This window comes from Pleurodeles waltl, chromosome 1_1 (assembly GCF_031143425.1).
Source record: "Pleurodeles waltl isolate 20211129_DDA chromosome 1_1, aPleWal1.hap1.20221129, whole genome shotgun sequence".
NCBI classification, from domain to species: domain Eukaryota; kingdom Metazoa; phylum Chordata; class Amphibia; order Caudata; family Salamandridae; genus Pleurodeles; species Pleurodeles waltl.
In genome coordinates, this window is record NC_090436.1 from 966,241,788 (window position 1) to 966,265,153 (window position 23,366).

The following is a 23,366-nucleotide window of genomic DNA, read 5'->3' on the forward strand; positions in this document are numbered from 1 at the left end:
GACATTGGTGGAAAGTCACTTAGCGGGAGTGATCTCTTGAACTCACTTTACTAAAGACCATCAAATGTGTGACAGTCAGAACACATTTTCCACACAAGCCCAAGGTATTTTTCTATGTCTTTAAAGTCACATGCTTCTTCTGTCTCAGCAAATCCTTTTAGAAACTTCACAGGTTCTGCGGTTGAAGCTCCAAGCTTTGTTCCAATTTTGCTTATAGTGTCATTACCCGCAACAATATATGCCATGTTTAGAACACTGTGCATCTCTGGATCAAGTTTCATGTACAGAATACAAAGCAGGATTAAGGCCCTCATTTGGCCTTGGTGGTAAAAACCACCTACTGCTGCAGCAATGGGCACCAAAAGACCATCGCCGTGGCTATCAGCCGTCCACCATATTATGACCACAGCAGATTTCCACCAGAAGGATGGCGGAAATCCAGCTGTGGTCATGCCGGCGGATGGCGGTAAGGTGGCGCTGCTGCCAGCAGCAGCGTCACATCAGTAGACCGCTGTCAACAGTATTATGACCAATAATACAGACTGGCGGTGTTCTGCTGGCGGATGCTCCTGCTGGCAGCAGCGCCCCTAATCGTCTCCTGCCGGAGGACACCCTGCACACAGATAATTGGGTGCTCCGACAGGGGAAGAGGGGTAGGGGTGTTGTGTGTGTGGGGGTGTGGGGGTGTATGTTTGCATGTGCATGAATTGCGGGTGTGTGTTGCGTGTTGGATGCGAGTGTGCATGTATGAAGGTGTGAGTGCGTGTATGTTATGATTTGTGAATGCATGTGTGCGTGCATGTTTGAAAGTGTGTGTGGGTGTGTGTGAGTGGAAGTATGCATGTGTGGATGTTTGTGGGAATGTGTGTGTGTGTGCACAGGGGAGTGTGAATGCAGGGGGAGCTGGGGGGCATTGGAGAGGCAGGGTGGATGGGGGGGTAACTGAAGAAGAAGGGGGAGCCGGGGGCCATGGTGGTAGACAGGGTCATAATGCCTGCGGGTGGAACAGTGACAGCTGCCGGGCTGGCGATAGATATCGGAGTGGTACGTTGGCGTTTTGGCTTCCTCCAACCCGCCAATGTCATAATATGGCGGTAGGTACCGCCAGCCTGTTGGCGGTACTTACCGCCATGTTACCACAGACCGCCGGGGTCATAATGACCCCCTAACTGTCTTTTCTCGCCTGTTCCATAACTTATCCAAAACGTCGGCAATCCTTGATTTTGCAACAACTCTAAGTACCACAATAATAACATCTGTGTCATTTGATAGCCCAGTCAACATGTGGCAAACACGAAGGTCAGCTTCCTCTAATTTACTGTTAAGGTCTTGAACAATATGGCCACTATCTTTTGAATATATCTCTGCGGGCACTAACTCCTTATTGACAATGATTCCACTTGCAATAATTGGAAATTCAGTGTTCACTAAAGCATCAGCAATGTCTTGGGGAGTTAACATCTCAAAGTTCATTTTATTCGATGTTGATGACTGGAATTTATCAAGTGAAACAGGTATACGTGTTTTTTTTTTATATGGGCAAGGTCAATTGTTCAACTCGTAGACATTCCTTTGATTCTCTCACATTCTTTGACAAATAGTTCAAGATAACTGTCAAAGGCAATGTGCAGTTCTTGCAAAGTGCACACTGACTTTGATATCTGTAGAACAGTCTGAATGACCTCTCCGAAGTTTTGCATGAATGAAATCTTAACCATTCGCAATTGTGATATATAGTCCACAAAACAGCAGTTTTCAATGAGGACACCTTTTCAAATTTAAATTCTTCAGGTGAAAATGTTTTTTCAAGCTTTTGTACGATATTGTGCTTCACTGGTTTGGTTGCAGCATCTCCATCAGATAATGCGTTTGTTGTCCTTGATAAATTCAACCCTTTCTTTTGCTACATCCATCTTTCTAGGTGTTGCAAAAGCTGTTTTTTTGTTACCTGTTTTGTAGTGGCTGATAGGACAAAACTAAAGCGTGGATGTTTAGCTTTAGTGATTATGTTAAACAGCTTTTTCTCTTTCAATACAAATCTCTCCTGCTTCAGTTCTGCTTATAGTTTCGTTCCATGTTCAAGACATCTAGTAGACCTGTCTTTATATCACTATCCACATATTGTTTGGTCACAAAGCTGTGTAGTTGCACAGGCTCAGTCATTTCAAAGGGGTTTCCTTGGTGCAGCATGAAATTAAGAAGGGTGTCAATATTTTTATCAAAACATTCCACTCTCTCTCCACAAGTTCCTGGTGAGGAATAGTTTCACAATGGTCGATTCATTAATTTTAAATTTGCCATCTCTCTGAAAACATTGCAAATTGAAAGGCTTCATGGTAAATCAGCTGCCATTGAGCAACATATTCACCTGTACGTGTCTGACCAACAATTCCCTTGGAGCTTTTCTTTGATCTCTGGATCATCTGTTCCAGTTTCACATCTGGAGCCACAGCATTGAACCTTCCCTCTCTTTCTTTCACCACAAAATATCTTTGGATGTATTTTCTGTAGAGGTATGGTTTTACAACTCTGGGTTCTTCACTCTTTCCAAATAGCAGTACCCATATCGCAGGTGGTTTATGCAATCAAATTCGCAAAACACAATCATCAGTGACTCCACAGTCTTCACGTGCAGCTCCCAATCACCTTCCCGATATGCATGTACCATGTTTTTCACTAGTGCTATTATGTGTACTTGAAAAGTTCTTATTTTTCTTCACATTCTTTGACAAACTCTACAAACTTGGTGGCATATTTATGAGTCCCTAGTGGTGGAGAGTCCCTTTCCGTGATGCTCAGGTGGTGCTATGCTCTGTAACGAGGTTACAAGGTCATGTTAAGCCCAACCTTCTATAGTAGGATGGTATTCTGGGAGATCAGAGCATGGATTCCAGCCCCCGGAGGAACTGTTTTTTCAGTTAAATCAGCTTTGTGGACTACAGGATCTGGTTGAAGATGATCCATGTCCCCAGCCACTTTGAAACTTTCTGGTAGACTGGTACGAGTTGACGACTTTTAGTGATTTTGCACACCTTGGCGAGGCTGTTGGGTTATACATTTGCAGCTTAGTTTGTTTATGCCTACACTGACACAACTTGTTTTATAGCAGCTTTATCATTGGTACAGTCCTGAAAAAGCACCATGGCAGTAGCATGTGTGCTGGATGTTCCACACAAAGAAGAGTTGTCTTCAAAATCAAAATTATCAAGAGCAGCAATTGCTAATCTTTTCCTGGTAAAGTGATTTGGAAGTGGTGTACTCTTGGATTCACAAGATTTTACAGCATGAGCTGCTAACAAGTTCCTGCTCCATACTATATCATTATACCTTGTTGCTACACTAATCCTATTCAGTGAAGTGATTAGATCTCTACTTTTGCACTTGTCACAGTTTGCATGGGCAGTCATCGTGTAGTGAAGTTTTCTTTTTGCTGGGTTGTAATTCATAAACATGATTTGGAAATAACAGTATGGGGCATATTTAAGAGCCTCTAACGCCATCTACCACCATTAATGTTTCACTAGATGTCCAAAATCCCTGCGCCATATTTACAAAGTGGCGCAATGCATGCATTGCGCCACTTTGTAACCCTTTGCACTACATTTTCCTGCACCAGGCCTAATGTATGCAAAGGGGGCATTCCCTTGTAAGGTGGCTGAAAAAAACGGCACAAGGAAATCTAACAGATTTCCTTGCGTCATTTTTCTCAGCACTTTTAACGTTTCTTCAGAGCAGGTGTTAAAAGAGAGCACACCATTGTTTGCAATGGACCCCTATGTACTCTGCAGGAGTAGCACCAAAATGTTGGTGCTACTCTTGCAGAGTACATCAATAGCGTCATAAAGAATGACATTATTGCCCCCTACCCTGAACCATGGTGTGCCATATTTTAAAGACGGTGCACACATGGTGGTGATGGGGAGGGGTAAACGGTGCAAGAAAAGTGATGCTGCACTCTGTGCAGCACCACTTTTCTTAAATATGCCCCAATATTTGCATAGCAAAGGCCTGACAGTGCCTGGGATTGTCTTCCACTTCATCGCTTATATCTTCAAAGCCATCTTCAATGTTGTTGGCTTCTGTTCCAAACTCAAGAACTTTAATTTGTAACAGTTTTGCTTTGCTGATATTAAACAATGATGTAAAAAATGTTAAGCCAACATCAGGCATTCTTGTTGACACCCACGATTTGCAGAGCTCTGGGGCATCACAAAATTTGTCATTAAGTCCAAAATCTAAGGCCCATATTTATGAAAAATGGTGAACAATTGTGCTAGCGCAGTTATGCGTCATTTTATTTAACACGAGCTAACGCCATTCCCTAACGCCATCTGCATGCCATATTTATAAAATGATGCATGTTTGCACTAAAGAATGGCTAGCATCACAAGAAAAGACACTAGCAGGTGATGGATGGCGTTAGGGAAAATGGCGCTAGTGGGTCAGGAATAACGTTAGGCTGATTAGCGGCAGAATTTCTTTGAGGCATAAGCATCCAAAAAAGGACGCCTTTCAAAGTATAGACAGGAGCATTACCACTATCCCAATGCCCACCACAGGGAATCAGTGTCCCAGGGCAAGCCCAAAATACCAAGTGCCAGCCAGGGGCCCCATGTAAGGGGCCCCAGTGACACATCACACAAATACACATACACTTAACCGCAACTTACCTGGGATGGGCTCCCTCCTCTTGTAGTGTCCCTGTGATGTGGGTGGTGGGGTTTGGAGTGGGGATCTTTGTGCCCATTCTATGATGTTTTCCCATGGAAATGGGTCTACCTGCACATTAAAGCCTACGCTGACCTGGCGTTTGATAATGGCACTAAGCGGACTTTACGCCATTATTTAGGTCCACCTCCTACTTGCGAGTCATTCCAGCATTGGGAGTTAAATATGGTGCTGGGTGGATAGCGTCTTGTTTAGGAAGGGAACACCTGCTTTGCATCTCATTGACGCAAGGTGGGTTGGTGCTTCCTAGAAAGAGGCGCGTCTGTGGCGGCAGCAGCGGCACCGGAGAAATTGGGGCAGGAGCCCTTTAAATTCTTATCTCGCGCTCCCGCCTGCGGGACGTGCACGGGCGGCGCCCGGGCAAAGACTGGGCCAAGGGCAGGCCCGTCCTGCGCCCGTCAGTAGCCGGCAGAGGCTGGGCTGGGCTACCCCCCTGAGATCTCCCCCGCGTGCTCAGGACCTGACATCTATATCTCCAAAACAGGTACTGTGTCTCTCTTTCTTGGCCCTCCGTGATTATATTTCTGTAGCCTGCACCTCGCCTTTTTTCGCCTCCATCTTCCCAAAAGCAGTAGTTTGTTATTCCACCTTTTAAGTGTTCTTTTACTTAGCAGACAATTATCCTAGAACTTTTGCGCTAAAGGCAGCTAGTAACAATGGGAAAAAGGAAACAACCCAGTGCAACTGATAGTCCCCTTCAAAAAAGCCATACGTCAATTCTGAAATTTATCTCAGGAGCAATGGGAGAAATCGACAAACAGATCACCAATGTTGAGGGGAAAATACTCACCCAGAATAGGTCATTAGTAACCCCTAACCCTCCCCCTTTAACAACAACTCCTGAGAATCCGGTAAAGCCTTCCGGAAGTGAAACCCAGTCTAAAACTAGTAATGGCTGTATTCAAGATACAATTGATTTTATCTCAGATGGTGATGACCTTCCTCCCTCACCAAAACGTAAGAGGAAACCCCAACTAGCAAGGAAGGATATACCATCCAAACAAGAGCCGCCTGTGAACGTTAGATATGGCTCCTCGAAAATACAACCCAATGCATGCATCCAAAACGTTCAAACTTGTCTTCAAAACCAAAAACCTGACCATAAGAATAAATCTCATACAGCGAAAGGGAAAACTAGTAGCGCAGAGCCATTGACTGCTTTAGAAAAATTAGTTAGTACACGCTTTGATCAAGTAATGGAACGTCTAACCCAACTGGAGGGGAAAATGGATCATCTGCTTAAAACATTGAATCCACAATTAATAAACCCTTTAACCTCAACTGCACGACAGCTTTGTTACACTGATTTCAACGCCAGGCCCCCTTCAACGCACCAGACCCAACCACCCATTTCTCAGATGACCCAAAGACAAGTTGACCCTTGTGCATCACCCGAAAGAACTGGCAATGCCCAACCCCACAAAATATTGCCAAAAGAGGGGAACACGTAGTTACTCCTAAAGTCTATCAGGGTGCCCCTTTAACCGGAAGAGACATACTTGATCTCCCGCCTGGGGCAATCCCCTACGTGGCAGTCCTTGCCAATGTCCCCACTTTATCTGGAGCACGGGGGGAATCATGGGCAGCTCTGAGGAACAAGGCCCTGCACTGGATTGCAACTCGCCTGAAACCTGGCCTGACAAACAAACTTTTTGAAGACATTAAGATGGTCAGAAGGGTAAAATGGGTGGGCAGAAATCGTAAAATATTCAAGGGCGATTTCGTAGTTCTTTCATTTAAAACCCCTACGCTGGTTAAAGATATCCTAAGAAGCTTAAGTCCACATCAGATTACTGACCATGGTGTTGCCCTGCTTCCTTTGGGTTTCTTTTATACGAGCACCAAAACCTATGATGGACCTGGCCTTTGTCCTGAGGATCATAGAACCAGGCCTGAGTCGCAATATATGATTCCTACTGTGAACAGATTTTGGGGGCTCAGTATGGAAGATACTGATTGACTATTATCTGACAAGGAACCCTGCAGACTCAAGCACCCCACAGAAATATTGGACCTCGTCCATCTGGGTACAGACAATTCGGCAGCAGACGCTGGAGAAGAACGATCGGATATGGAACTCTCTTTTAGGCAATCTGTCGATGAAGAATTCTTTCTAAGAGCTCTGCCAAAAAAACTTCTACTAGTGCCCTGACTCCCTTGGTATGCACAGAAACCATTATTACTTCAGGGAAAACTCAGATAACTGATAAGTCTTTTTCTGGCCAGGCCAAAACAATGCATAAAGACCATCTTTCTTTTTTATTTTGGAATGTGGCTGGCCTCCGATCTAAGGTGGAGATTGAGGCCTGGTTAGAATACATCCAGCGTTTCACCTGGATATGCCTCCAAGAGACCTGGTCTGTAAATCCGATTCAGATAAATGGGTATAGGACACTACATACTCCAGCCGTTTCTTCCGCACGGGGCAGGGCTAAGGGTGGTTTGTGCACTTTTATATCCAATAAGTGTGATATAATTAAGGACCTTGCTCTAATATCTAACATGTTTTACCAAGTGATCTCATGTCATTTAAAAAATATTGCACAACTGGTGGTCATCAATTTTTATAATAATGTACCTTTTCAAGATCTTCGATCAGTACTTAACCTCCTCCAGGATGATATAGACCGAGTATGTGATTCTTCAAATAAACAATCTTATATTGTGTGGGGAGGCGATTTTAACATATGCCTGTGTCCCAGCTCAACTAAGGGCTACTGCCCTCACGCCCCTGATGGTGAAGATGATTCATTACACTTCATACACAACAATTCAGGCAACTCGATGAATTAAGTTTTATTTAGCCTTGACCTCATCCTATGCAACTGCCTCACTCAGGGAAGGCCACAATTGAAACCCACTTTTAACGGTAGGAAAGCTAACACGACAATTGATTTTATTTTAATTTCCAATAACCTTTTTCCTTATGTACTTGATTACGACATTCAAGACACCATATTCAGCGACCATAACCCTCAAATCATAGGACTTACATTTCCCCAACACGTCTTTATACATAGGGACACGGAAGAGTTAGTAGAAAATATTGAATTGGGAGCAAGAAATGGTTACACCATCCAGTGGTCAGACATTGAACCTATAGGTTTTATGAACCGACTAGTGACCAATTATACCAACGAATTTAATATTTGCCTTGCAGATAACACGAGTCCACGAGACTGCATCAAGGCCTTCATGGTAATCACGGCTGGTATAAAACAGTCTCTTAAGGCAACTTTTAGTAAATCGAAAGCGAAAGAGGGCAAAGGTTGGTTCAATGCTGAATGCACACAAGCTCGTAAGAACTTAAAATGTCACTTACATTCACAAAACCCAGATAAACGCCAATTAAGTTCAAAGAGGAAGGAGTATAAAAATGCCATAAAGAAAAGAAAACAGAACTTAAAAAATGAGGCATGGCAATCCCTCTATGATGCAAGCATCCGGAACGATAATGTAAAATTCTGGAAAATTGTGAATTCCCCGCTCCTATGTGATGAAGAAACACCAAAAATTTAAATTGCCATCACGGAAGAAGAGTGGGTTGCCTTTTTTTCCACCATATACTCCTCAGAAAATTTGACACTAGAAATTAATCACCCTAAACTAGACTCCTATGACCTCATTTTACCATTTACTCTAAACGAGGTCACTGACGCTATAAATGCAAGTAAAAGCGGAAAAGCCCCAGGCCCAGATGGAGTCCCAGTTGATGTCTATAAATCTAATATTTCTCTCTGGGGTCCACTATTGACGCAGGTGCTACGCGCCTGCTGTTCAACTATTTTCATCTCGACCTGGGCTGAGTCTATAATTATCCCAATCTATAAAAAGGGAGATCGCCATAATCCTGCATGTTATCGTCCTATTTCACTGCTTGACACACTTGCAAAGATCGCGGGACGTATCATCTTAAATAGATTACAAGATTGGATGGAGGAAAATCATATCCTCTCCGATTTACAATACGGGTTTACGGCTGGCATAGGGACAACGGAACAGGCTCTTAACTTAGAGATCATACTTGGTAAATATACAAGGGCCAAGCCCGGAGCATTATACCTTGCATTTGTCGATCTAAGCTCTGCATTCGATTGTGTGGTGCATTCAAAATTGTGGCCCATCTTGCTGGACATGGGGGTCGATACCTCCATAGTCCATTTTATCAGGGAATTGTACGCTGGTGCAAACGCCAAGGTCCGCTATGGGCATCAAGGGGAATGCACCTCATCTTTCCCCATCGAACGAGGGGTGTGTCAAGGTTGCGTGTTAGCTCCCCTATTGTTCGCTTTGTATGTTAACAGTTTAGAGGGGTCCCTTTCCGATGCCTGAGGTGATCTTCCACGAGTAGGCTTTCGGAAGATCCCGGCCCTCTTGTATGCGGATGATGCCGTTCTGATGGCCCGCACTCCAGTTACTTTGCAAAGATTAGTTACAACCTTTGATAACTGCATGGACGTCTTGGGCCTCAAAATTAATCACACTAAAACTTTTTCTATGACATATCCTAGATGCTGCACAAAGAATTGCCATATAGATTTAAAAGGTGCAAAACTAGTCAACACAGGGACATTTTCGTATTTAGGCATTGTGTTCGATGATAAAGGTACATGGGTACATGCCATAAAAGCGAGAAAATTGTTATTTACAAAAACCGTAATGGCGGTAAAACACTTCTCTAAAAGGGTGGGGAGAGTAACTCCCAAAGACATGGTGACTCTTTACAATGCGAAATGTGTCTCAGTAGCACTGTACGGGGCTGGACTTTGGGGATATCGCGACTGCACTACTTTACAGCTGATCGAAAACGCTCTCCTGAAAACCGTCCTAAGTGTCCCGCAATCAACATCAACAGTAGTATGCCATTCAGAAATGGGAGTAACATACCTCACAGATCTCATTCGTGTTCAACCAATCCTACTCTGGCATAAAGTATGGACCTCAGATCCTGCGAGGTTGAATAGGGCTATCATAGTAGATGCCCTAGCACTTACTTACTCGTCCAAAATTCCATGGCTAAATTATATAAAGCACTTGTTTATTAAACTAGGCCACCCTGAGCTGTTTTTTACCCCAGATGAATTGAAAGCAATTTCCAGGAATGACCTGAAAAACACTTGCCTCACCCATCTGGCCGAATTGAGATGGGACGCGAGGGCAAATAAATATAGTGTCAAGAGAAATCATATGATACAGCAAACGAATGGCATGGAACCATACTTATGCAAAGTCACGAACCCAAGACATCGGTTTGTCCTTACGCGCCTGAGACTAGAGTCCTTTCATCGCCTTGTTTTCCCCTGATCAATGACTGGTCTTTACAATTGGAAAAATGTCCCTGTGATAATGTTTCTGATCAAAATACAATGCACACACTTCTCTTTTGCAAATATTATTCAACTTTTAGGAAAATGTTTGTTATACCACTTTTAAAATTAATGCATTTTAAAAAATGTCGTCCAGCTTTCTTGTACCTTTTATCCCTTCCATCTATCATGGTTTTCAATGGATTAGCCCAGTTCCTGTGTTCAGTGATTAAGGCCAGAAAATGTCTTGAGGCAAATGGGTGAGACTTTCAAGTACTATATTTGAGGTCTTTTTTGTTACTTCTTTTAATCAAATTGTTTATTAATTTTTACTTCTTTTTAAAAAAAATTAACCTGTTTATATTTATATTCATATTTATATGTATTTTATTCTCTGCATCTTTACTCCTTCTTTTTATGAAAATTGTTTTTTATGTATAATGACTTTTATGATTGCAAAAAACAATCGAATAAAGTTTCTTTGATGATGATGATGATGATGATGAAATGGCGCTAACTCCAATATTTTGACGCTAGAAAGGTCTAGCGTCAAAATACAGACATAGAATTAAGTCAGCAAAAATTTTGCATCAAAATTAATGAGGCAAAGGTGGCACAAACGTTTAATAAATATGGACCTAAATCTTTAAATGGTTCCTGCTGATTTTACTGAATACTGTCAGGAGCGGAATCAGCTGAGAACACCATAAGTGGCTCATTCTTTTTGTTAGACTGACAAAAACAAATTTTGTCATTGTACATTCTCACCATTATGTCTTTGATCTCACTGAGTGTGAACCTGTAGCCAGTACTCAAGAGTGGCTTTAAAACTTAATTTCTTGTTCAAAGAGTGCAAACTTAACTGAATGCTGGCAGTTACGCTGCTGCTGGGAGCTCTTTGTACATTCATATTTTCGAATGTATGCATGCATGCAGTTCGGATGGGAATACAATTCTGCTGCAAATCAATTCACCTTGCAGTTTAGATCAGCTACTCAGCTGAAAATGTAATCCTGGAAGGAACTAGCTGCAGATAAAAACATGTTTTCCCTTTGAGACTCACAAACTCTCTACTTTGTTCTTTCGTCAGTACCTTTGGCCCTTGTCTGGCTAAACCACAGAAACACATTGAAGATCCTCTGCTTTCTGATCACTTGCTGGAGGTGGAGGAGGGGTCGCCATCGATCTTCTAAGTGGATAGGCAATGGGTTTGGTTGTTGTCGCTTTCGCCGAAGACTCGGATACTTTTTGTGATTCACTGGTTTCTGCTATTTTTTGATGAATTTCTTCCAGGATTTTTTCCATTGTATACGACTTGTATTACTTGTTGTTACAGTGCTGAAATATTAGATCCTCTTCACCCATCAGTTTCAATCTTTTCTGAATTCGGCTTGCCATATTTCTGTGGCATCTCAAACTCTCTTCTGTCCAACCCCAGATAATGTTAGCTTTTCTTTCAGTTTAGTTTGGCATATGACACATTTTTATTTGTTAAAGGAGTCCTCAGATCTTGTAATTATCAACACTCTGTGAGGTGGTAAAGATTCTCTGCTACCACCTGCTCTGCTCATGTTTACGAATTTGAATCAATGGAAAACCTGAAACCAAAACAATATGGAAATAAATTACCAGTATGATGGCTAAAACCCATCATGATAGAGTCGCCATTTTGGAAAATGGCAGAAGGGTTGCTCTGAGGAGTTATTTTCTGTCTCTTTAAAAGTACTTGACCCCCAAAACCGATCTTTTGACACCAAAAAGAAGTATATAGTTCTCATGGTTCCTGAAATATTACATCATCACTGTAACACATCCGTCATTTTTAAAAATGTTGTCCAGAAAAATCTGCCAGGATTAGCAATGTCCACCCAAGCAAAATTACTTCTCTTATGATACAAAAACACAAATCAAAAATGAAAATCTCTAGACGACAATCTTTTTACTGAGTTATATCAAGGGGCCAGGACTATCAGGCCAGTGATGCTTTGCATGATCCCACTGTTGCAGATGCACAGGACAAAAGCACAGGTGCAGGCTTATTAAAAAACCTAATTGATGTCCGACATACAAAGATTCAAAATAGAAAAAAACAAATATGCAAGTTCAAAGAAAGATGCAGACTAGAAATACTAGAATGTAGAAAGAAACTGGCACAAATGCAAAAACATGGGATATATGCTCAAATCCAAACATGGGCAGAAAAAAATGGAAGTGCTGCAAAATGTGGTTTCGGATTAGAAAATGGTGGTGTCAGTTCAGAGAAACGGGAGCGCATGCATTAAATATCTGGATACAAGTTCATAAATAGATTTACAAGCTTACAAAAATGGCTAAAGGCATAGAATAAGGGAACTAAAATCTCAGAGTCCTCTCTACTCTCATGGGTCTCTTTAGGGTCTCCCTCAGAACCATCGCCCCCTTGGGCCTCCTTTACTGTTGCTATCCAGTCTGCCTCCTCAAAATCAAAAAGGGCTCTCTTGAGGTCCATCATATTGGTTTCTCCACACATAACTGGTATGCCTCTCTCCCTGCAGAATCCCCATGTCAAAGGTAGACTCCATTTTGATGAGAGCACAACACTGGCGTAAAGCAACAAGAGTCCAAAGTGCAAGTATACAACACAGGAGTCAAATAAAAATGACTGGTTTGAGAGAACAGGAGAATAATAAAAAAAAAGAGAATTAGAACATAAAAGAGAATTAAAACATGTAATGGTCTAAGTGCAATTTGTGGTGAAAAAATGAGTCACAATGGTACTGTGCAAGCGCAAGTCCTATCCTCACTGCTGCCAACCAATGTTAGAAATGGGGTTTCTGGTTGGCTAGGGTATGCACCTAATCCAGGCAGAACCCACCCACTCTAGTCAGGGCAAGGGAGTAACACATCCAAGATAACTCCTGCTCACTCCCTTGGTAGCTTGGAACAAGCAGTAAGGCCTAACCCGGAGGCAGTGTGTAAAGCGTTTGCACAACATACGCAACTCACGTGATGCAATAGGTACACCACAAAGTAAACTCAACACTCAGCAATGTAAAAATAAATTGTATTGCACAAAACATAATTGGACCAAACATTACATGTCAGAAATACCCTGCTATCTTAGCAGTTGTCAGAACGTTACACAGGTTACTAATACTCTGCAAGAATCAGCAGTTGTCACATTAGAACACGTAAGTACTCAGGATTCTGCAACATAAGCAGTAGTCAGGAATCACAGTAAAGAAATATATGTACTTGTCATAAACACATCATAAATATCCATAAAAGGAACATAGGAGAACATATGGAAAGTCATAAAAACATATAGCTGCATGTCACACCCGTAAAAGGAAAATCAGCATACATATGTAACATCATAAAAGTAGGCAGGTAGATATAAACCAATAATGTCCATCCCAGGACCATCAGAAATATATGTCGTTTATAGAGTGTAGGAAAGTACCATCTTGCCTGGCATGTTACCCCCATATTTCACTGTATATATGTTGTTTTAGTCTATGTGTCACTGGGACCCTGCCAGGCAGGGCCCCAGTGCCCATAAGTATGTGCCCTGTATGTGTTCCCTGTGTGATGACTAACTGTCTCACTGAGGCTCTGCTAACCAGAACCTCAGTGGTTATGCTCTCTCTGCTTTCCAAATTGTCACTAACAGGCTAGTGAACAATTTAACCAATTCACATTGGCATACTGATACACCCATATAATTCCCTAGTACAGTATATGGTAATGAGGTACCCAGGGTGTTGGGGTTCCAGGAGATCCCTATGGGCTGCAGCATTTCTTTTGCCACCCATAGGCCAATTCTCACACAGGCCTGCCAGTGCAGCCTGAGTGAAATAATGTTCACGTTATTTCACAGCCATTCACCACTGCACTTAAGTAACTTATAAGTCACCTATATGTCTAACCTTCACCTGGTGAAGGTTGGGTGAAAAGTTACTTAGTGTGTGGGCACCCTGGCACTAGCCAAGGTGCCCCCACATTGTTCAGGGCAAATTCCCCGGACTTTGTGAGTGTGGGGACACCATTACACGCATGCACTATACATAGTTCACTACCTATGTATATCGTCACAATGGTAACTCCGAACATGGCCATGTAACATGTCTAAGATCATGGAATTGTCACCCCAATGCCATTCTGGCATTGGGGAGACAATTCCATGATCCCCGGCGTCTCTAGCACAGAACCCAGGTACTGCCAAACTGCCTTTCTGGGGTCTCCACTGCAGCTGCTGCTGCTGCTGCTGCCAACCCCTCAGACAGGTATCTGCCCTCCTGGGGTCCAGGCAGCCCTGGCCCAGGAAGGCAGAACAAAGGATTTCCTCTGAGAGAGTGTGTAACACCCTCTCCCTTTGGAAATAGGTGTGAAGGCTGGGGAGGAGTAGCCTCCCCCAGCCTCTGGAAATGCTTTGATGGGCACATATGCTGCCCATCTCTGAATAAGCCAGTCTACACCGGTTCAGGGATCCCCCAGCCCTGCTCTGGCATGAAACTGGACAAAGGAAAGGGGAGTGTCCACTCCCCTGACCTGCACCTCCCAGGGGAGGTGCCCAGAGCTCCTTCAGTGTGCCCCAGGCCTCTGCCATCTTAGATTCAGAGGTGGTGCTGGCACACTGGACTGCTCTGAGTGGCCAGTGCCAGCAGGTGACGTCAGAGACTCCTTCTGATAGGCTCTTACCTCTGTTAGTAGCCAATCCTCCTTCCTAGGTAGCCAAACCTCCTTTTCTGGCTATTTAGGGTCTCTGCTCTGGGGAATTCTTCAGATAACGAATGCAAGAGCTCACCAGAGTTCCTCTGCATCTCCCTCTTCACCTTCTGGCAAAGGATCGACCGCTGACTGCTCAGGAAGCCTGCAAAACCCCATCAAACTAGCAAGACGACTACTAGCAACCTTGTATCGCTTCATCCTGCCGGCTTTCTCGACTGTTTCCAGGTGGTGCATGCTCTGGGGGCAGCCTGCCTCCTTCTTGCACCAGGAGCTCTGAAGAAATCTCCCGTGGGTCGACGGAATCTTCCCCCTGCAAGGGCAGGCAACAAAAGACTGCATCACAGGTCCTCTGGGTCCCCTCTCAGCACGGCGAGCGTGGTCCCTGGAACTCAGCAACTCTGTCCAAGTGACTCCCACAGTCCAGTGACTCTTCAGTCCAAGTTTGGTGGAGGTAAGTCCTTGCCTCCCCACTCTAGACTGCATTGTTGGGTACCGCTTGATTTGCAGCTTCTCCGGCTCCTGTGCACTCTTCCACGATTTCCTTCGTGCACAGCCAAGCCTGGGTCCCCACACTCTAACCTGCAGTGCACAACCTTCTGAGTTGTCCTCCGGCGTCGTGGGACTCCCTTTTGTGACTTTGCGTGGACTCCGGTTCACTTATCTTCCAAGTGCCTGTTCCGGTACTTCTGAGGGTGCTGCCTGCTTCTGTGAGGGCTCCCCGACTTGCTGGGCGCCCCCTCTGTCTCCTCGTCCAAGTGGCGACATCCTGGTCCCTCCTGGGCCACAGCAGCATCCTAACGGTGACCCTTGCAGCTAGCAAGGCTTGTTTGCAGTCTTTCTGCATGGGAACACCTCTGCAAGCTTCTTCACGACGTGGGACATCTATCCTCCAAAGGAGAAGTTCCTAGTCCTCTTCATTCTTGCAAAACACCAAGCTTCTTCCATCCAGTGGCAGATTCCTTGCACCCTCAGCTGGCATTTCCTGGGCTCCTGCCCACTCTCAACACTGTCGCGACTCTTGGACTTGGTCCCCTTGTCTTACAGGTACTCAGGTCCAGAAATCCACTGTTGTTGCACTGCTGGTGTTTGTTTTCCTTGCAGAATCCCCCTATCACAACTTCTGTGCTCTCTGGGGGTTGTAGGTGCACTTTACACCTACCTTACAGGGTCTTGGGGTGGGCTATTTCTCTAACCCTCACTGTTTTTTTACAGTCCCAGCGACCCTCTACAAGCTCACATAGGTTTGGGGTCCATTCGAGGTTCGCATTCCACTTTTGGAGTATCTGGTTTGTGTTGCCCCTATCCCTATGTGCTCCTATTGCAATCTATTGTAACTTTACACTGCTTGCATTACTTCCTTTTGCTATTACGTGCATAATTTTGGTTTGTGTACATATATCTTGTGTATGTATCTTATCCTCATACTGAGGGTACTCACTGAGATACTTTTCGCATATTGTCATAAAAATAAAGTACCTTTATTTTTAGTATATCTGTGTATTATGTTTTCTTATGCTATTGTGTGTATGACACCAGTGGTATAGTAGGAGCTTTACATGTCTCCTAGTTCAGCCTAAGCTGCTTTGCCATAGCTACCTTCTATCAGTCTTAGCTGCTAGAAACATCTCTTCTACACTAATAAGGGATAACTGGACCTGGCATAAGGTGTAAGTACCTCTGGTACCCACTACAAGCCAGGCCAGCCTCCTACATAGAGTACCTGTTTTATGATGAGAGGGCACTCCTAGTGCCAAGAAGATGAACGTGGGGGCACCCAGCACTCCTGTGCAGAAACGGGGGATACATGTTACTCCTGGGGAGAGGGGCGGTCTGCACCCTCTCTAGTACTTTACAACAGGCCCCGGCCTTCTCTGGCCCTCCAATGGGGGGCAAGGCAGCCCTCAAACAAAACAACCAGAGGCGTAAAAAGGGGACCTGCGGTGTGGGGGGACTCCGTCTAGGCCTCCACCCGCCCATGATCTCCTCCCAAACAATTAGGGCTTCCAGGGGCAAGGGGAGCTCACTTTCCCCCTGCCTGTGCATAACTCCACCGGGGCTCCGGTGGGGTTGGGAGCCTCGGACGAGGCTTCCCTCCCTGCCCGACGTCTCCTTTTTCTGGATCGGCCCACCCGGGCCGCGGTGGTGTGTAGGCACCAAAGCAGCTGCCTACTTGTGCCTCGGGGGCACTCTGCAGAGATCACTTTGCCTGGGGGTACGATAGGAGCATGCTCACTCCTTTTACTCAATATATGGTGTCCCGGGGGTCCGAGTTACCGCGCGTCACTCGCACTTGGCAGAGCCAGCCCGCCCGGGCTGCGGCGATGATTCCCATGGCGATGAGCTTCCAAGCCCGATTTGCAAGAACCACCAGGGCGCACACCACACGCTCTTTCAAAGCACAGAAAAACCGCAAATGAGTCCCGGGATACGGGAGTAAATCCCTGGCACGGCAAAACATTTAGAAGCGCAGGGGCATACAGCAAAATCGCTCTTCCGGGCACTTTATGAAGAGATATAGAACTCCTCGAGCTGTGGATGAGTACAGGGGCCAGGGGCCACGGCACCCTGCCCCTGGAGACAAGAAAGAAGGTACGCGCAGGGCTAGCAGGCCCAGCAACAGGCCAGCACAAGGGATGCAGATGGTGGCAGTTCCTCCTAGTGACTAGGCAGGTCACAGGCCAGCACAGCAGCAGCAGTGCAAGGTGGGTCCTGGTGAGTCAATTTTAGCAGCGTCCTGTGTTGAGTTTCAAGTAAGTCTCTGGAGTCCCAAGAATGTCTAAATTGTGGGGAAAATTCCCCTGTACCAATACTCAGTTTACAGTGTGTTTTACAATGAGAAGGAGAGGGTGTTTCAGCCACTTACAACTGATTCTGGTAGTGCCCCCTTCCATCCTCCAGCACAGGCTTCTAACATCAGTGGAGGGTAAATGACCCTATTGTGTGAGGCCATGGCACAGCCTTTACAAATGCAGGTGTGCCCCTTCTCTCCCTTCTCTCAGCCCAGGAAGACTATTCAGTATGTAGATGCACCTTTGTGACACCTCTACCCTCCCTGTGTACAGGCTGTCTGAAAAGTAAGATAAGTCCAACTGTCACTCTGCCCAGACTTAGATTGGAGTCAAGCTGCAAAACACCAGAGTCATAAGCACAGAGAAATTCTCACTTTCTAGAAGTGGCATTTCGGTAATAGTACTAACAAAATACACCTACACTAACTAGCAAGCAGGATTTCTTACCACCATTACAACCATACAAAACATGCCTACGCTACCCCTCATAAATTAGACAATACCCCTTACACATAAGGCAGGGCATTTCCAATGCAATCCTATGAGAAGGCAGCACTGACAGCAGTGAGTCACTACCAGGACAGGCCTCATTACTAGGCACATGTCCTGCCCTCTACATACATGGCACCCTGCTCATAGGGCTAGCTAGGGCGGACCTTAGGGGTGACTTACATGTAGTAAAAGGGAAGTTCTGGGCCTGGCAAGTAAATTTAGATATCAGGTCCCTGTGGCAGAAAACTGCACACACATGCCCTTAGCTAGCAGGCCTGAGACAGGTTTGAAAGGCTACTTCAGTGGGTGGCGCATGCTGCACTGCAGGCCCACTAGTAGAATTTAATTTACAGGCCCTGGGTATAGGAATACCACTTTGCAAGGGACTCATAGGTAAATTAAATATGCCAATTAAGTATAAGCCAATCATACCAAGTTTACAAGAGAAAACATATGCACTTTAGCATGAGCAGGCCTATTACAGTGATATTACAAACAAGGCCTATAAAACATAATTTCTCGTAGCTATAAAACAAAAGTTGTAACTTAAGCTTAAAAAGATAATGCATGGTGGTAGGGGTCATTATTGTGGAACCCCCCACTAACATAGTGTGGGGACCCAGAGATGATGTAGACAGAAAGAGCACATTGTGGTCAATGTTTTGAAGGTGGTCCCATTGTCCTGGAAGCACCACAAGTTAAGTTAAGAGCAAACATGTTTTGTAAAGTAATCATGGGACAAGTTTCTATGCCATGAATATTTTAATATTTTGACTTGAGTGTAATAATTAGAACAGCCCCTAGAGGACACCATAATGAAAATAGTATTTGTAAGACCATGTAAGTATATAGTTAGCCCATAGATAACATAATCACACAAGAGTAAAATAGCAGAAAGTAATGCAACGTAACCATATAATTAACACCAAGAGGACATAATGCATTATGCAATTTCAGAAATAGGAGGCATATAGAAATAATATTACAAACAAAGTCCTTAAACAACAATCAAATCCCAGACATAAAACAAAGGTTCTAACTATAAGAGCACTTCAAAAGACACTGAATGGTGGAGCAGTTATTATTTTGGGGTCCCCACTAACCTAGTCTGGGGACCCAAATTTGACCTAGACAGAAAGAGTGTGTTGCGCTGCACATTTTGGTGGTGGCTCCGTTGTCCTAGGACCACCACAGGCTGAGGTATGAGCAAAAATGTTATGTAAAAGTAATGTCCTGCAAAGCATTATGAGGTGAGTTTCCCAAATTCAGTGAATATTGTTGTAGGGCACTCCTGCTGTGCTGGGAGAGCCGCTTTCACTTTAACGATTCCTGATTTACATAAGGCATTTACCATTTTCAAGTGTTTTAAGGGGAAAGCCAGAAGAAATGACTCTGATTAGGTAACTGTGAACAATGTGACCAGCGCTCCAATACCACTGATTGAGTTCACAATGTTGTGCCTGTTTGTGCTGTGAGCACCATGGCCGCCATGCAGCACGAGTAGCAAAAAGTATAGCGCCGGCTAACGCCAATTCAAGATGCTGGCCGGGTGCTATATCTGCCCTGTTAATGTCCTTGGAGAGGACGCTAACAGGGCAGTTAACAGGGCAGGCGAGGCCTAGGGGAAACCAGGGCTTGTGCGCCAAATTATGGTGCTACACTGTTTAGAGGCAGACAAATTGCCTCTAAGCTGTGTAGCACCATTTTCTGACGCACAACCCCCATGGACATGGCCCCTGTCTTAGTAAGCCCACCACCTCAATTGCCATGCCCAGTGGACAAATGTCCCCTGGGCATGGCCACTGGGGCCAGTGCTGTGCAGGGGGCCACAAATGAGGGCCCCTGAGCAGGGTAGTGAAAAACAATATATATACTTACCTGGGATGGGTCTCCCATCCTGTGGTGTCCCTCTGGTGTGGGTGGGTGGGGGTGTTCCTGGGGCCAGGGAAGGGCACCTGTGGGCACTTTCCATGGTCTCGGACCTCGGAAATATGCCTCTAGGTCCCCTAACACCTGCCCATACCCAGGCGTTAAATAATGGCGCTAAGCAAGCTTAGTGCCATTATTTAAGGCCCCCATAACCCATGCTGGATTTCAGCACGGGGATAAATATGGTGCAAAGGCCATATCGTCCTTTTGTGGACAGGAATGCCTACCCTGCATCTCATTGATGCAAGGTACGCTTTCACGTCTAGAAAACGATTTTAACTCCATAACTTTGGCGCTAGACGTGTCTAGCGCCAAAGTATAAATATGGAATTCGGTTTGCACTGAATTAACGTCAAAGAACAGGACGCTAATTCAGCGCAAACTGAGTATAAATATGGACCTTCGGGGCAAATTCAGTGCAAAACTAACTCCATGTTCATACTTTGGCGCTAGACCTGTCTAGTGCCAAAATTATGGAGTTAAAGTCATTTTTGGGACGTGGAAACCTACTTTGCGTCAATGAGATGCAAAGTAAGCGTTCCCATGCAAAAAATTACTCTGTGGCCTTAGCGCCATATTTATCTCCCAATGCTAAAATCACGCACGGGGGGAGGAGGGGTCATATAATGAAGCAAAGCTTACTTTGCACCATTATTTAACGCCTGGGTCAGGGCAGGCGTTAGGGGACCTGTGGGCCTATTTCCATGTGGAACACCATAGAATGAGCCCACAGGTGCCCTCCCAGGCCCCAGGCACACCCCCACCCACACCAGAGGGACAGCGGAGGTTGGGGGACTCCATCCAGGTAAGTATAGGTAAGTACAGGTAAGTATTTTTTATTTTTTTTAAAGTGCCATTGGGGGCCCTGAAGTGGGCCCCCATACATGGCACTGGGTGCAATGGCCATGCCCAGGGGACCCTGGCCCCCTGTGCTAGCGCCATTGAGGTGGTGAGCATGACTCCTGTCTTTTCTAAGACAGGAGTCATGTGGTATGGATGGTTTTGCATCAGAAAATGACACTAGCCTGGTTAGAATCATTTTCTTTTTACTTTAACCTGCCTAACGTAATTTTTTGGTGCAAAACCCCCTTCTTCCTTACCGCCAGCCCCACCCGACTAACGTCATTTGTTTTTTATGCTAGCCTACCCTTTGCACCTGCTTGCACCATTTCAAAAATATGGTGCCCGGCTGGTGCTCAGAAATGGTGCAAGCCGCTGCTAAACTTTTTGATGCAAAACTGCGTTGGTGCAGTTTTGCACCAAAAAGTATAAATCAGGGCCCTAGTCTCTATAGTGTTTGTTTTGAAATAATGTTTTGGCTCGAAAAATGGAAATACTTCATGATATTGCTTAAGATTTAAAAATCCGAACTTTTGAAATAGAAATTCTAACTCGAGAGGATTTAGCCATTTTTAATCACTATTGTTTGCTCTTCAGCGTGCCTCAGAAAGCAGCTCCTGACAACTATTGAATTGGTGATTTGTTATGTTATTCAGCAACTGTCCTCTTACAGCATAGAGAAAGGTATGAAACTTGGAACTCCATGCAACTACTATGAAACTTAGAATTCCATGCAACTGTGAGATATATGTCAGCATTGATGAAGTCCTGTGGTTTTGAACACGCAGCCCACTGCTTCTTCTTCGGTTTATGGATACCTGATTTTTGCTTGCACTAAGAAAATAAAGACGCTCTTTCAGGGACATTTACTGGATGTGCTCGAGTCTTTTAGGTTTTCATAGATTTACTGTCACTATACACGTGTGCAAGCAAAAATACACACACACAACCCAAAAACACACCCACACAAAAACATGCTTTCAGTCATACATGAAGGCGTGCATAGGCCCATTTATAGACTTATCCTTCCCTTACTTGTTGCATAACTCACCTGTTTTAGGCCTCCACTGCCGTCACTATCTCAGTGATTTTGTGCTTCGTTTAGTGTGAGGTCAGTGTGAAAAAAGGGAACCGTAGCCGGCAAAGGAATGTTACAACATGAACATGTCTGTTAAGGAGAAATGATGCCTCCTTAACAATTACCTTTCAGACACATAAGTCGTTATAAAAGAATACATTTCCAAGACCTTCACATTCTATAACTTTAAGTCCATGGTTCTAAAAATGACTCTCATAGAAACGGCAGATTTTTCTCTTCGTATAAATGCATTGGACACAATGAAAATATGGGTGGATTCAAGACGTAGATAAACTTTCAAGTTAACCTGTTTTGTTATTTTTTAAATAAATTGTAATGCAGAAATGTATTTTCCCTGTATAGTAAACCATGCCTCAACATATGAAAATAGTTTAATCATTTCTTTTGAATACGGATTATCTACCTAAACTTAATGCAAGTTTTTGTCCTTTTCAGGTCCTACAAAAATTGGAATTCTGCCAGAGCTAACAACAAAGTTCATTGACTATTCCAAAGCCACACAGCCACTACAGGATTCCGATCTGAGCTCAGGACCCACTCCTTCGAGTAAGTGTAAAAAGTAATTGATTTGCTGAAGTACACAGAGCACATTTTCACAACTGTTCAAATAGTAATTTCAAATACTAATAATATTTGCACTAGAAAATGTTTGAATTGTTGAGATTTTTTTATGAGTGATATCTGCCATAAAAAATAGGCACTGGCGATACATTATGTTCACACCCCGAGTCATCAGCATTTTTAAGTTATGTACAGACTTGGCAGACAAGACTTCTTTTTTATATTCTGTGCGGCCCAATTTTCCGGGCACTAAATATTTTCGAATGTTGTTAATTCATTATTAAAAGAACATTATCCTAAAAATGATGGATAAGTCGAGGGCGAAGAGTGGTGGTAAAGTGAGTAGTGTTTGTTACTGGCAAGAGTAAGTGCAAAGGGAAGCTGTCAATGCACAGCCCGTGGAACAAGAAAGGCAAGTAATAGAAATTGCGTTTCTGGTTGGTAGAGGTCTGCACCCTGTCCAAGCAGGAGCCACAATCCTAGTTAGGGCAAGTCAACAACACACCATAAATTAATCTGTGTTCACCCAGAGGTAGCTTGCCATAAAGCAGTCAGGTTCAACTTAAGAGGCAATGTGTAAAGTATTTGTACAACACTTCAAACAGCAACACTGTCAAAACACCACAAAAGACATGGTACCAGGTTAGAAAAATAGCTTATCTTCTTATGAACAAAACAAGACTGAAACAACAAAAATCCAATCAGTATAACCAGTTTTGAATTTTTAAAGGTGAAATGAAAATGTAGTGCTCAAAACCTTAAAGCACCAACTGGGGCTATCTGGTCGTACGAGACCGGGGTGAATCTAAAAGTTCAGGCAAGACCACAATGGAGCACAGATCAGGTACAGGGACCTGCCTTGTCCTGCTGGAAAAGTACCTTGGCTCTAAATACATTGACGTTGAAGCCGAG

At 44.2% G+C, this 23,366-nt stretch overlaps 1 protein-coding gene across 3 annotated transcripts in view; it reads left to right on the top strand.

Annotated features, from left to right (window-relative positions):
- The window catches only part of EMCN (endomucin), a 678,554-nt gene that overhangs the window by 549,783 nt on the left and 105,405 nt on the right, over window positions 1-23,366 (top strand). For all 3 annotated transcript variants that reach the window (XM_069230226.1, XM_069230227.1, XM_069230228.1), the window contains one exon: window positions 22,329-22,439. In XM_069230226.1, the coding sequence (XP_069086327.1) occupies window positions 22,329-22,439 (111 nt within the window). The remainder of the gene's footprint in view (window positions 1-22,328; window positions 22,440-23,366) is intronic.